Below are 14,912 nucleotides of genomic sequence, written 5' to 3' on the forward strand. Positions count from 1 at the left end.
TCACACATCACAACAACACACACACTGAGGATACAATAGAGTCACACATCATAACAACACACTTTAAACATTGAAGTATTGTATTGAATAATTCAAACTCTACCTTGATGTCAAACTGCAGGTACCTCTGGTCCATCTCTCTGCTCACCACACTCTCGATCACGTGCACAGGCACCAGCTGGTAACACTCGTACGCCGGGCAGAAGATGTTGTGGGCGTCGCCCTCCTGGATCTTCACATTGAGGAAACTGAAGCAGAGCAGGTGTGAAAACACACACTTGAGACGCACACACAAGACGACACGAGTCCGTACCCTTCCCAGCAGCCCCGGCAGAACTCGTGGCCACAGGACACGTCCACCGGGTCCTCGAAGATGGAGATGGAGCTCAAGCAGATTCCACACTAGAGACACAAGAATACACACTTTGATCGTCGAAGACGCTTCAGTCGACAAGTGTAAGTATAAGTACTATATCATGAAATATTATGACATTAGAAATAAATGTAAATAATATAAAACTAATGAAAGCAGTTACGACTCTGTCAAGAGTCATGTGGTCTGTAAATACTACAACACCAGAGTCAAGTACTGGACAATACTACACATATATACTTGTTACTACACTATCACAACACCAGAGTTAAGTACTGGACAATACTATACATATATACTTGTTACTACACTATCACAACACCAGAGTTAAGTACTGGACAATACTACACATATATACTTGTTACTACACTATCACAACACCAGAGTTAAGTACTGGACAATACTATACATATATACTTGTTACTACACTATCACAACACCAGAGTTAAGTACTGGACAATACTACACATATATACTTGTTACTACACTATCACAACACCAGAGTTAAGTACTGGACAATACTATACATATATACTTGTTACTACACTATCACAACACCAGAGTTAAGTACTGGACAATACTACACATATATACTTGTTACTACACTATCACAACACCAGAGTCAAGTACTGGACAATACTACACATATATACTTGTTACTACACTATCACAACACCAGAGTCAAGTACTGGACAATACTACACATATATACTTGTTACTACACTATCACAACACCAGAGTCAAGTACTGGACAATACTACACATATAAATACTTGTTACTACACTATCACAACACCAGAGTCAAGTACTGGACAATACTAGACATATAAATACTTGTTACTACACTATCACAACACCAGAGTCAAGTACTGGACAATACTAGACATATAAATACTTGTTACTACACTATCACAACACCAGAGTCAAGTACTGGACACTACTACACATATATACTTGTTACTACACTATCACAACACCAGAGTCAAGTACTGGACAATACTACACATATATACTTGTTACTACACTATCACAACACTAGAGTCAAGTACACTATCAGTATATATGGTATCCTTGTACCGTGACAGTATTTACAGACCACATTACTCTTGACAAAGTCGTAATTGCTTTCATTTGTTTTGTTGACTCGCTGTATCCTCTCAACCCCAGTCACCATCGGGACCTTGTTGGATTCCGTTCTTCCTCTAACTGCTAAAGACGTAATAACTGCTGCCACCTAGAGGCCGGAACTTTGTTTAATTTTTGGGTCGAAATTAAACTGTGTGAATACTTGTCGTTGATAGTAAAGAAAGAAAGACAATTGTTTGAAATACAAACAATAAAACAATCATGATGATAAGTTTGCTTTGAAAGACTTTGTTCCTGTCAAGTCCTGTTGAATATTTAGTACCATAGAAAAGTAAGTATCATAGAAAAGCGATGAGAGTAAACTTTGAGAAAACTAAAGAAATATTTGTTTCTTCCTTCCTTAGAAAACAAATCTAACCAGAGAACCAGACGTGAGCTCATGGTCTTACTGTTGCTGCTCCGTCTTCTCCAGGAGTCATGCAGCTGTCTGTGGGGGAGGTGAGGGTGAGGGTCAGGGGCGAGCGAGGGGTCCTGGGGGTCCGGGGCGAGGGCAGGGTGTCCCAGGCGTTGTAGCCACTAGGGGGAGGCGTCGGCATGGCGACGCCGGAGCGCTGGCAGCAGCCTTCGGCGTCCGACATCCAGGCTTCCAGGAGCTTCTCCCGGTCCCAGTCTGGGAGGGCGAGAGAGAGGGAGGGAGGCGGGTGAGGAGGTGAGAGGTCGTGACCTTTCCACGAGGACCCCACGTACCGTGAGCTCGCAGCAGCGCCTCGGCCGTGAACAGCGGCGCCTGCAGCATGTCCGCCGTCTCCACGATCAGCATGTCCTTCAGCCGACGCAGGTCCTGCAGCTTGAGTCCTTCAAAGGGCTGAGATGAAGGGAACGTTTAGTGAACTGGAGAAGGAGCAGGAAGGTGAGGAGCTGGGATCAGAGGAGGGTGAGGTGAGGTGGAGGGGGAGAGAGAGGGTGAGGCTGCAGGCAAACTGTGTCGTGATGTTCACGACAATGAATGTGTCTGATCGCGATCGGATGCAGAAACAGGAAGTAGGAGAAGATCCTCGAGCGAGTTATGAAGAGCCTGCGATGGATGAAGATCCAAGTCAAACCTTAGAAGGCGTGAGTGACATGAAGAGGATCAGAACCACCAGAATATTGAGCTTTTAAATGCTTTGAATCGATTCCATTGAAAATACACGGATGTTTTGTTCGTACATTAGTGGCAATAAAGTTTTTTTTAAAGGATTTTAATTCATTACTTTATACATTTATTTATTCGTATTGCATTGAAAAAATAAAATATTTTCAAAATCAAAATGATCTTTTTATTTGTAGACTCTTTCATTCAACATAAAAATGATGGTATAATACTGACATTATTATTATATTGCATTTTAAAGTAAATTTCTTTTTTTTTAATGTATTCTTGAATTGAATTGAATTTTTTTTTTAATATTGGATTAAAAGATATATAAAAAAGAACATTTCATCATAATATAAATATCTGTTTCAACATTAGAAATGTTAAATTAATCTAATATTTTGATGACATTAATTTACTAAAAAGTATTTAATAAAGAAAAAAATCTATTAATTAATTGTTTCGAGCAAAGTCAATTTTTCCTGATCGTCACTTAAGTAATTTATAAATGTCAGTGAAGCTCCAGCTGATTGGACCACTGGTTTAAACATCAACCAATCGGACGCTTTCTTTGTCACAAGCTCCGCCCATTGAGTGGTGCACTAAGAGATTTGATTGGATCAGCCGTGTGTCAAACAAAAACAGCTGTTTTTTGGAAGTAAGTAAGTAAGTAAGTAATATTTATTTATATAGCGCTTTTCGAGACCAGGGTCACAAAGCGCTTAAACAATCAAAACAATACTCAAAAAAGTACATACTTTAAAGATCAAGATAATACTGAGAACAACACAGGAGTTCCAGAAATTCAAGGAAAAGCCTGAACAAATAGAAACGTCTTAAGATGTTTCTTAAAGGAGTCAGTAGATCATCAAGAGCAAAGAGAGAGAAGATTGTTCCAAAGCTTAGGAGCAACAGCCTGAAAAGATTTCTCTCCTCTGGTCCTGAACCGTGTGCGAGGAACCATCAGTAGATTCTGATCCACAGACCTCAGAGCCCGAGCTGGGGTGTAAGGCTGGATCAGATCAGTGATGTAGATGGAAGATGGCTTGAACAAACTTATGAGACGGTGTCACGAGCCTCACCTCCTTGAAGTGCATCAGAGACGTCTCCCCGTGAGCGTCTGAGTGAGGAGGCGCCGTCGACGAGGAGAAAACCATCTGCGACTCCAGGCTGAGGGCCAGATCCGTGTGATGGTGTCGCTCGGCGTGATCGCATGGAGTCAACCTGTCCTCGTCCTCCACGAAGAGATCCGCCTCACTCTGGATGAGAAGCTGTGAGGAACATCAGAGGAGATCAATGGAGAGGGTGGAGGAAGAGAGAGGAGGAAGAGAGAGGAGGAAGAGAGAGAAGGAAGAGAGAGAGAAGGAAGAGAGAGAAGATAGAGAGAGAGAAGGAAGAGAGAGAAGATAGAGAGAGAGAAGGAAGAGAGAGAGAAGGAAGAGAGAGAGAAGGAAGAGAGAAGGGAGAGAGAGAAGGAAGAGAGAGAAGATAGAGAGAGGAGGAAGATATTATTGTTGTTGACTACAGTTGAAAATTGTTTGATTATAGTTGAAAATTGTTGGATTATAGTTAAAATTGTTTGATTATAGTTAAAATTGTTTGATTATAGTTGAAAATTGTTTGATTATAATTGAAAATTGTTTGATTATAGTTGAAAATTGTTGGATTATAGTTGAAATTGTTTGATTATAGTTGAAAATTGTTTGATTATAGTTAAAATTGTTTGATTATAGTTGAAAATTGTTTGATTATAGTTGAAAATTGTTTGATTTTAGTTGAAAATAGTTGAACATTGTTTGATTATAGTTGAAATAGTTTGATTATAGTTGAAAATTGTTTGATTATAGTTGAAAATTGTTTGATTATAGTTGAAATTGTTTGATTATAGTTGAAAATTGTTTGATTATAGTTAAAATTGTTTGATTATAGTTGAAAATTGTTTGATTTTAGTTGAAAATAGTTGAACATTGTTTGATTATAGTTAAAATTGTTTGATTATAGTTGAAAATTGTTTGATTATAGTTGAAAATTGTTTGATTATAGTTAAAAATTGTTTGATTATAGTTGAAAATTGTTTGATTATAGTTGAAAATTGTTTGATTATAGTTAAAAATTGTTTGATTATAGTTGAAAATTGTTTGATTATAGTTAGAAATTGTTTGATTATAGTTAAAAATTGTTTGATTATAGTTAAAAATCGTTTGATTATAGTTAAAAATTGTTTGATTATAGTTGAAAATTGTTTGATTATAGTTAAAAATTGTTTGATTATAGTTAAAAATTGTTTGATTATAGTTAAAAATTGTTTGATTGTAGTTGAAAATTGTTTGATTATAGTTAAAAATTGTTTGATTATAGTTAAAAATCGTTTGATTATAGTTAAAAATTGTTTGATTTTAGTTGAAAATTGTTTGATTTTAGTTGAAAATTGTTTGATTATAATTGAAAATTGTTTGATTTTAGTTGAAAATTGTTTGATTATAGTTAAAAATTGTTTGATTATAGTTGAAAATTGTTTGATTATTGTTGAAAATTGTTTGATTATAGATAAAAATTGTTTGATTATAGTTGAAAATCGTTTGATTATAGTTAAAAATTGTTTGATTATAGTTGAAAATTGTTTGATTATAGTTAAAAATTGTTTGATTATAGTTAAAAATTGTTTGATTATAGTTAAAAATTGTTTGATTATAGTTGAAAATTGTTTGATTATAGTTGAAAATTGTTTGATTATAGTTAAAAATTGTTTGATTATAGTTGAAAATTGTTTGATTATAGTTAAAAATAGTTTGATTATAGTTAAAAATTGTTTGATTATAGTTAAAAATCGTTTGATTATAGTTAAAAATTGTTTGATTATAGTTGAAAATTGTTTGATTATAGTTAAAAATTGTTTGATTATAGTTGAAAATTGTTTGATTATAGTTGAAATGTAACTTATTTGCCACATGAAGCAAAAGTATCATTTGACTTCAAGCTTCTAGCTCAGCTCTCTCACCTCCACACAGCTCTTCATGCCAGCAGCAGCAGCATAATGCAGACAAGTGCTGTGGTGGTTGTCGGTTGAATTGACGTTGGCCTTCTCGTACTGACCTCCCTCCAGCCTGGCTCCCGACCAGCTCAGGATCATCTGAGGAGGAAACCCACGGTCACATGACTTAATGAGTCTAAACAACGTGACAGAAACAAGGAGATAAGGCCAAGATAAGCACATATTTCAAATAAAGTGATCCTCAGACTGCAGTGAACTCTGCTCACCTCGGTAATGTTTATAATGACCATATAATAGAGAGAATTATTAAACAACAAAGTTTTATTTCTCTCCCTATTGAGAGGAAAAGATAGTTAAAGTCAAACTGTTTTTAAAGAAACACAAACTCTCAGCCAGGAAACTTCTCGGACTAGAACTGAGGCAACAACTGTGAACCATTAGCATCTTATTCTGATTATTGAAGTATTGTAATATCTGCTCACGCTCCACTGGTCTTAGATGTACAGGTTTACTTCTACTGGCAGATCTAGACTTTATTTATTTCTAAATCTATTGACGATTTTTATGCGCATAATCGATCGCAATCAGTTATTATAGTAGAAAAACATTTGACTCGAGTTGAAAAGGTTATTCTCAGACTATAAACTGTTTGTTTTTTTAAATCTCAATCTTTGAACAAACTAGACATTCAACTCTTTTCTGACTGAGAACCATGGTCTTAGACTTCTATTAACCATTTCATCATGTGACCCAAGAGGACGAAGCTACTCAATACAAAATATATCACGAAAAACACACATTAATTGTAAAGATATTCATTATTGACACGTCCTTGTTGACGCTCCTTCATAAACTCACTAATAACTCGAATCACTACATCTTTCTCATGGACTCTGATGACTCGACTCGATCATTTGACTCATGAGTCATAAAACTCGGTCCAGGACGAGTCATAAACTCGGTCCAGGACGAGTCATAAACTCGGTCCAGGACGAGTCATAAACTCGGTCCAGGACGACACTCACCTGAAGACAGTCGGCGCGACGCTGCTCGTCCCTGTACGAGTGGGCCAGTCGCGGTGACAGCGCCCCCTCTGGCAGCAAGAGGATCTGCGGTCCTTGGCACAGCACATGAAGACACGTCTCGTTGTGAACGTTGCGCTTGTTTGGATTTCCTTCTTTACTGAACAAGAAGGACCTGCACGAGGACGGGAACAAAGTGTGTGTTTTAGTCGTCGCATCACAGGACATAAATATTGACTATTCCTGCATCACAGAGGAACAAAACTGGAGTGTGCGCACACACTCGTGTGGATGATTGAGCTGCAGTTGTGTTACATCTAAAAGCCTGTTGTAACAAAGTACCACATATTGTTTCAAGAAACTTCATTAAAGGCTCATTTTGATACAGGCCGTATTTAAAGAGTAGAGTGAAGTCAATATAACTTAGACCAGAGTTGTTTTAATCAAATCATAACTTTTATTATTTCAACAAGGTTTAAATTCCTCAAGTGGTTATTTTGCAAACAAATCTCAAACAATTAAAATACTGTACCATATGTGGTGTGGAAATAAGATTAATATCTACTAAGAGTTTATGTTTTACAGCTTCATTTCAAGTGACTTTCACAATTGAACCATGTTTTCATAAACAATTGGCAAGGATTACAATAATATATATTATGATACTTTAGTAACAAGGATATACTTGTAGTATTGTCCAGTACTTGACTCTGGTGTTGTGATAGTGTAGTAACAAGTATATATGTGTAGTATTGTCCAGTACTTGACTCTGGTGTTGTGATAGTGTAGTAACAAGTATATATGTGTAGTATTGTCCAGTACTTGACTCTGGTGTTGTGATAGTGTAGCAACAAGTATATATGTGTAGTATTGTCCAGTACTTGACTCTGGTGTTGTGATAGTGTAGTAACAAGTATATACATGTAGTATTGTCCAGTACTTGACTCTGGTGTTGTGATAGTGTAGTAACAAGTATATACGTGTAGTATTGTCCAGTACTTGACTCTGGTGTCGTGATAGTGTAGTAACAAGTATATATGTGTAGTATTGTCCACTACTTGACTCTGATGTTGTGATAGTGTAGTAACAAGTATATATGTGTAGTATTGTCCAGTACTTGACTCTGGTGTTGTGATAGTGTAGTAACAAGTATATATGTGTAGTATTGTCCAGTACTTGACTCTGGTGTTGTGATAGTGTAGTAACAAGTATATATGGGTAGTATTGTCCAGTACTTGACTCTGGTGTTGTGATAGTGTAGTAACAAGTATATATGTGTAGTATTGTCCAATACTCGACTCTGGTGTTGTGATAGTGTAGTAACAAGTATATATGTGTAGTATTGTCCAGTACTTGACTCTGGTGTTGTGATAGTGTAGTAACAAGTATATATGTGTAGTATTGTCCAGTACTTGACTCTGGTGTTGTGATAGTGTAGTAACAAGTATATATGGGTAGTATTGTCCAGTACTTGACTCTGGTGTTGTGATAGTGTAGTAACAAGTATATATGTGTAGTATTGTCCAATACTCGACTCTGGTGTTGTGATAGTGTAGTAACAAGTATATATGTGTAGTATTGTCCAGTACTTGACTCTGGTATTGTGATAGTGTAGTAACAAGTATATATGTGTAGTATTGTCCAGTACTTGACTCTGGTGTTGTGATAGTGTAGTAACAAGTATATATGTGTAGTATTGTCCAATACTTGACTCTGGTGTTGTGATAGTGTAGTAACAAGTATATATGTGTAGTATTGTCCAGTACTTGACTCTGGTGTTGTGATAGTGTAGTAACAAGTATATATGTGTAGTATTGTCCAGTACTTGACTCTGGTGTTGTGATAGTGTAGTAACAAGTATATATGTGTAGTATTGTCCAGTACTTGACTCTGGTGTTGTGATAGTGTAGTAACAAGTATATATGTGTAGTATTGTCCAGTACTTGACTCTGGTGTTGTGATAGTGTAGTAACAAGTATATATGTGTAGTATTGTCCAGTCCTTGACTCTGGTGTTGTGATAGTGTAGTAACAAGTATACATGTGTAGTATTGTCCAGTACTTGACTCTGGTGTTGTAGTATTTACAGACCACGTGACTCTTGACGAAGTCGTAACTACTTTCATTTGTTTTCAAACCAAAATATGTCCAAACATCCGCTTTAAAAGCAGCCTCTCGTACTCAGTCATCGCCGGGATCTCGCAGGATTTTATTGTTCTTTCAGCTGCGCAGGACATAATGACTGCTGCTATCTAGAGGCCGGAAATATAATTGCAACACAAAAATGAACAAATTCAGTGAATATTTTCATGTTAATAAAAAATAATTCTTTTTTTATTTTTTATTAATGTACTATTCATTAATATTCATACCATAAAAAACTGATAAAAATATATTATTCCCAAACATTCTTCGTAAAGAATAATACAAAAATGTTTTTTATGCAGTTTTATGTTATGAATACAATGAAAATAAAAACTACACTCCGAGCATGATGACTTTTACTTGAACGCCCGTTATAACACATTAACAATATTGTCTAATAATAACTGCATGAATTTAAAGAGAAGGAAAACGTACAGAATGCGTGATACGATCAAATATTTACAAGAGTACGGTAAGATTAGGATTCAGCAGCAGAGCTACGATTAAATCTCAAACATAACAGGAACACAAACAGGAAAGTTCCTCTGAAGTCTTTAATTCTGTCTCCTTGCGTTTCCGTTTCCGTCCATCCCAGCGTCTGGAACAAAGCAGCACTTCCTGCGAGCTCCAGCCTCCCTGGACCATTATAGGTCGGAAGAGACACAAATAGCTCAGCGACCGGTTCACTGAGCTGCCAGTGCAACACGTTCGTGAGTGGAGTCGCATTTCGCCGAACGGACTCACGAGGAGATGGACGGACGATGCTGGTTCTCCAGAAGTAATGAACAGACGGAGGGAGGAGGGCAGAGGTCAACGACCGACTGTCGAGTCGCTGAATTAGCTTCTGTGTCAAGACCTGATTATCCTGCAGGTTAAAAACAGACACTCTTGTTGTGCCTCCATCTCCTGGTTTGACCTCCTTCCGCACGAGGTCAGGTTACACACTCGAGTAATGCACTGAGGTCACTCGAGTACTACTGTCATCACACTACTACTACTGTAATCATGTACGCAAATACTTTAGTTTGTTCAATACAGTGAAAGGAAAACAACACCTTTGTTCTTTACATTGGCGTTGGACTGAACAATTATTTTTCTTAAATCGACATCAGGATTTAATAGAATCCATTTTTAAATCGCAAAGTTTCTGAAATGCTCAAGTTAATTTTTTTTGTGCGATATTAATAATTAAAAGTTGTCCGTAGCCTACGGGAAGTGTTATATGTTGATTCTATCAAGTGTGATGTTGGTCATACTAGTGTTATATGTTGATTCTATCAAGTGTGATGTTGGTCATGCTAGTGTTATATGTTGATTCTATCAAGTGTGATGTTGGTCATACTAGTGTTATACGTTGATTCTATCAAGTGTGATGTTGGTCATGCTAGTGTTATATGTTGATTCTATCAAGTGTGATGTTGGTCATGCTAGTGTTATATGTTGATTCTATCAAGTGTGATGTTGGTCATACTAGTGTTATACGTTGATTCTATCAAGTGTGATGTTGGTCATGCTAGTGTTATATGTTGATTCTATCAAGTGTGATGTTGGTCATGCTAGTGTTATATGTTGATTCTATCAAGTGTGATGTTGGTCATGCTAGTGTTATATGTTGATTCTATCAAGTGTGATGTTGGTCATGCTAGTGTTATATGTTGATTCTATCAAGTGTGATGTTGGTCATACTAGTGTTATACGTTGATTCTATCAAGTGTGATGTTGGTCATACTAGTGTTATATGTTGATTCTATCAAGTGTGATGTTGGTCATGCTAGTGTTATATGCTGATTCTATCAAGTGTGATGTAGGTCATACTAGTGTTATACGTCGATTCTATCAAGTGTGATGTTGGTCATACTAGTGTTATATGTTGATTCTATCAAGTGTGATGTTGGTCATACTAGTGTTATATGTTGATTCTATCAAGTGTGATGTTGGTCATACTACTGTTATATGTTGATTCTATCAAGTGTGATGTTGGTCATACTAGTGTTATACGTTGATTCTATCAAGTGTGATGTTGGTCATACTAGTGTTATACGTTGATTCTATCAAGTGTGATGTTGGTCATACTAGTGTTATATGTTGATTCTATCAAGTGTGATGTTGGTCATACTAGTGTTATATGTTGATTCTATCAAGTGTGATGTTGGTCATACTAGTGTTATATGTTGATTCTATCAAGTGTGATGTTGGTCATACTAGTGTTATATGTTGATTCTATCAAGTGTGATGTTGGTCATACTACTGTTATATGTTGATTCTATCAAGTGTGATGTTGGTCATACTAGTGTTATACGTTGATTCTATCAAGTGTGATGTTGGTCATACTAGTGTTATACGTTGATTCTATCAAGTGTGATGTTGGTCATACTAGTGTTATATGTTGATTCTATCAAGTGTGATGTTGGTCATACTAGTGTTATATGTTGATTCTATCAAGTGTGATGTTGGTCATGCTAGTGTTATATGTTGATTCTATCAAGTGTGATGTTGGTCATGCTAGTGTTATATGTTGATTCTATCAAGTGTGATGTTGGTCATACTAGTGTTATACGTTGATTCTATCAAGTGTGATGTTGGTCATGCTAGTGTTATATGTTGATTCTATCAAGTGTGATGTTGGTCATGCTAGTGTTATATGCTGATTCTATCAAGTGTGATGTAGGTCATACTAGTGTTATACGTCGATTCTATCAAGTGTGATGTTGGTCATACTAGTGTTATACGTTGATTCTATCAAGTGTGATGTTGGTCATACTAGTGTTATATGTTGATTCTATCAAGTGTGATGTTGGTCATACTAGTGTTATATGTTGATTCTATCAAGTGTGATGTTGGTCATACTAGTGTTATATGTTGATTCTATCAAGTGTGATGTTGGTCATACTAGTGTTATATGTTGATTCTATCAAGTGTGATGTTGGTCATACTAGTGTTATACGTTGATTCTATCAAGTGTGATGTTGGTCATACTAGTGTTATACGTTGATTCTATCAAGTGTGATGTTGGTCATACTAGTGTTATACGTTGATTCTATCAAGTGTGATGTTGGTCATACTAGTGTTATATGTTGATTCTATCAAGTGTGATGTTGGTCATACTAGTGTTATACGTTGATTCTATCAAGTGTGATGTTGGTCATACTAGTGTTATACGTTGATTCTATCAAGTGTGATGTTGGTCATACTACTGTTATATGTTGATTCTATCAAGTGTGATGTTGGTCATACTAGTGTTATACGTTGATTCTATCAAGTGTGATGTTGGTCATCCATCAGATCCATCAAACAGAGAAATGTACGTAACAGAGGATGCTTGCTGATGTTCAGACCAGATCAGTTAAGAACATGCATGAGTGCTCATGTGACTTCAGAGAACCAAAACAAACAGTGAAACAGGATTATTTGTTTAAGGTCAAACACGGAGACGGAGTGTTGTTGTGAAGTACCTCACTGCTGCGAAGGGAAAAGTCAGTGAAAGATGTGTTGAAACAATTCAATCATCTCAGGTCAAGATTGTATTTTTCAAATATTCAATGTTCGACGGTACTTCAAGACCGGTTACCACAAGTACAGGATGTAGAACTGAGTCACCAAGTCATTATTTCTCCTTCAGCTTCTCATTAAAGACCAGACGTACACATTTAAAATCAATTACACAATATGACGAGCTATGTATGAGCAGATTCACATTAGAATGTCTCTATATTTATGTCACAGTAACAAGTCAGAACCTCACTGATAGTCACTGGCTCATATAAAGAAGGTTTATTGAACTAAATCTTCCCGAGGGACAGAGTTCTGGAAGGATGTGGAGTCTGTGGGTTGGTCAGACCCTAGATAACCATTTCCTGTTGATTGTTAGTCAAAAAGATGGAAACTAGACACACAATATAATAGATATTAAGTGCTTAACGCAACTAGGTGTGTCAACGTCTACATGTGTAAACGGTGACATAGATATCAAATCATAAACGTTGAGAAAAATTAATCATTATTTACACAATGTTCTCTCCTCCTCCTCGTTCATTCCTCACCAAAATAAACAAGTTTGCTGGTGACGCAGAGCTGCTGTTGTTGCTGCTAATGAGGCGTGTTTTATGTTCTCTGATGAGAGACTTCGGTATCAATAAAGTGTTGAGACTTTAGCAGCGACGACAAGTGCAACAATTGTGTGTTTATTGTCCTTGTACAGGGTTTAAAATGAAGTGATACTTTGCAAAGTAACACCACGGCGATTGGCGGAGTAACACCACGGCGACTGGCGGAGTAACACCACGGCGATTCGCAGAGTAACACCACGGCGACTGGCGGAGTAACACCACGGCGACTGGTGGAGTAACACCACGGCGACTGGCGGAGTAACACCACGGCGACTGGCGCAGTAATACCACAGCGACTGGCGGAGTAACATCAATGCGACTGGAGGAGTAACACCACGGCGACTGGCGGAGTAACACCACGGCGACTGGCGCAGTAATACCACAGCGACTGGCGGAGTAACATCAATGCGACTGGAGGAGTAACACCACGGCGACTGGCGGAGTAACACCACGGCGACTGGCGGAGTAACACCACGGCGACTGGCGGAGTAACACCACGGCGACTGGCGCAGTAATACCACAGCGACTGGCGGAGTAACATCAATGCGACTGGAGGAGTAACACCACGGCGACTGGCGGAGTAACACCACGGTGACTGGCGGAGTAACACCACGGCGACTGGCGGAGTAACACCACGGCGACTGGCGGAGTAACACCACAGCGACTGGTGGAGTAACACCAATGCGACAGGAGGAGTAACACCACCGCGATTCGCAGAGTAACACCAAGGCGACTGGCGGAGTAACACCAATGCGACAGGAGGAGTAACACCACCGCGATTCGCAGAGTAACACCAAGGCGACTGGCGGAGTAACACCACGGCGACTGGCGGAGTAACATCAATGTGACTGGCGGAGTAAACTTCAATGTGACTGGCGGAGTAAACTTCAATGTGACGGAGTAACACCTGTTAGCTAATGAGGCGTGTTTTATGTTCTCTGATGAGAGACTTTGGTATCAATAAAGTGTTGAGACTTTAGCAGCGACGACAAGTGCAACAATTGTGTGTTTATTGTCCTTGTACAGGGTTTAAAATGAAGTGATACTTTGCAAAGTAACACCACGGCGATTGGCGGAGTAACACCACGCCGACTGGAGGAGTAACACCAACCGACTGGCGGAGTAACACCACGGCGACTGGAGGAGTAACACCACGGCGACTGGCGGAGTAACACCACGCCGACTGGCGGAGTAACACCACGGCGACTGGCGCAGTAAAACCACGGCGACTGGCGGAGTAACACCACGCCGACTGGAGGAGTAACACCACGCCGACTGGAGGAGTAACACCACGCCGACTGGCGGAGTAACACCACGCCGACTGGAGGAGTAACACCACGCCGACTGGAGGAGTAACACCACGGCGACTGGCGGAGTAACACCACGCCGACTGGAGGAGTAACACCACGCCGACTGGAGGAGTAACACCAACCGACTGGCGGAGTAACACCACGGCGACTGGCGCAGTAAAACCACGGCGACTGGCGGAGTAACACCAACCGACTGGCGGAGTAACACCACGGCGACTGGCGCAGTAAAACCACGCCGACTGGAGGAGTAACACCAACCGACTGGCGGAGTAACACCACGGCGATTCGCGGAGTAACACCACGGCGACTGGTGGAGTAACACCACGGCGACTGGCGGAGTAACACCACGGCGACTGGCGGAGTAACACCACGGCGACTGGCGGAGTAACACCAAGGCGACTGGCGCAGTAACACCACGGTGATGCGAGTCACAATAGTATTTCTCCATAATTGTATTTACAATTGATTTAATTTGATGTTATTTTTATCGTATTATATTAATTATTGGGTTCAAATATATATATATATATATATACAGTATATATATAAATATTTTATTTTTTATGCGTTCTGTATGTATTACGTTTGGTTGCTTTGTTTGTGTAGTGCTCTTTGAAGTATCCAGTAACATCGTGTACTATAACTTCATTTACTCAACATAGAAAACGAGTAGTATGTTCAGTTCAAGACGTCCGAGCTGCAGTGAAGCGAGTTCTCGTCACTCTGGATCGCGATCCGTCGCTC

General features: G+C 38.7%; 1 protein-coding gene across 2 annotated transcripts in view; it reads right to left on the bottom strand.

The window, feature by feature from the left end:
- LOC148083076 (ankyrin repeat and IBR domain-containing protein 1-like) overlaps positions 1-14,912 on the bottom strand; it is a 56,632-nt gene that overhangs the window by 28,842 nt on the left and 12,878 nt on the right. For both annotated transcript variants that reach the window (XR_015710720.1, XM_087786214.1), the window contains exons 3-9: positions 6,612-6,783; positions 5,593-5,724; positions 3,677-3,865; positions 2,207-2,324; positions 1,909-2,129; positions 314-402; positions 104-248 (exon numbers count right to left, since the gene is read on the bottom strand). Coding sequence is in view for 1 of the 2 variants with exons in the window: in XM_087786214.1 (XP_087642340.1) it covers positions 104-248; positions 314-402; positions 1,909-2,129; positions 2,207-2,324; positions 3,677-3,865; positions 5,593-5,724; positions 6,612-6,783 (1,066 nt within the window). In the remaining variant the exon portion in view is untranslated. The remainder of the gene's footprint in view (positions 1-103; positions 249-313; positions 403-1,908; positions 2,130-2,206; positions 2,325-3,676; positions 3,866-5,592; positions 5,725-6,611; positions 6,784-14,912) is intronic.

This window comes from Callionymus lyra, chromosome 3 (genome assembly GCF_982586985.1).
Source record: "Callionymus lyra chromosome 3, fCalLyr1.hap1.1, whole genome shotgun sequence".
Classification (NCBI taxonomy): domain Eukaryota; kingdom Metazoa; phylum Chordata; class Actinopteri; order Syngnathiformes; family Callionymidae; genus Callionymus; species Callionymus lyra.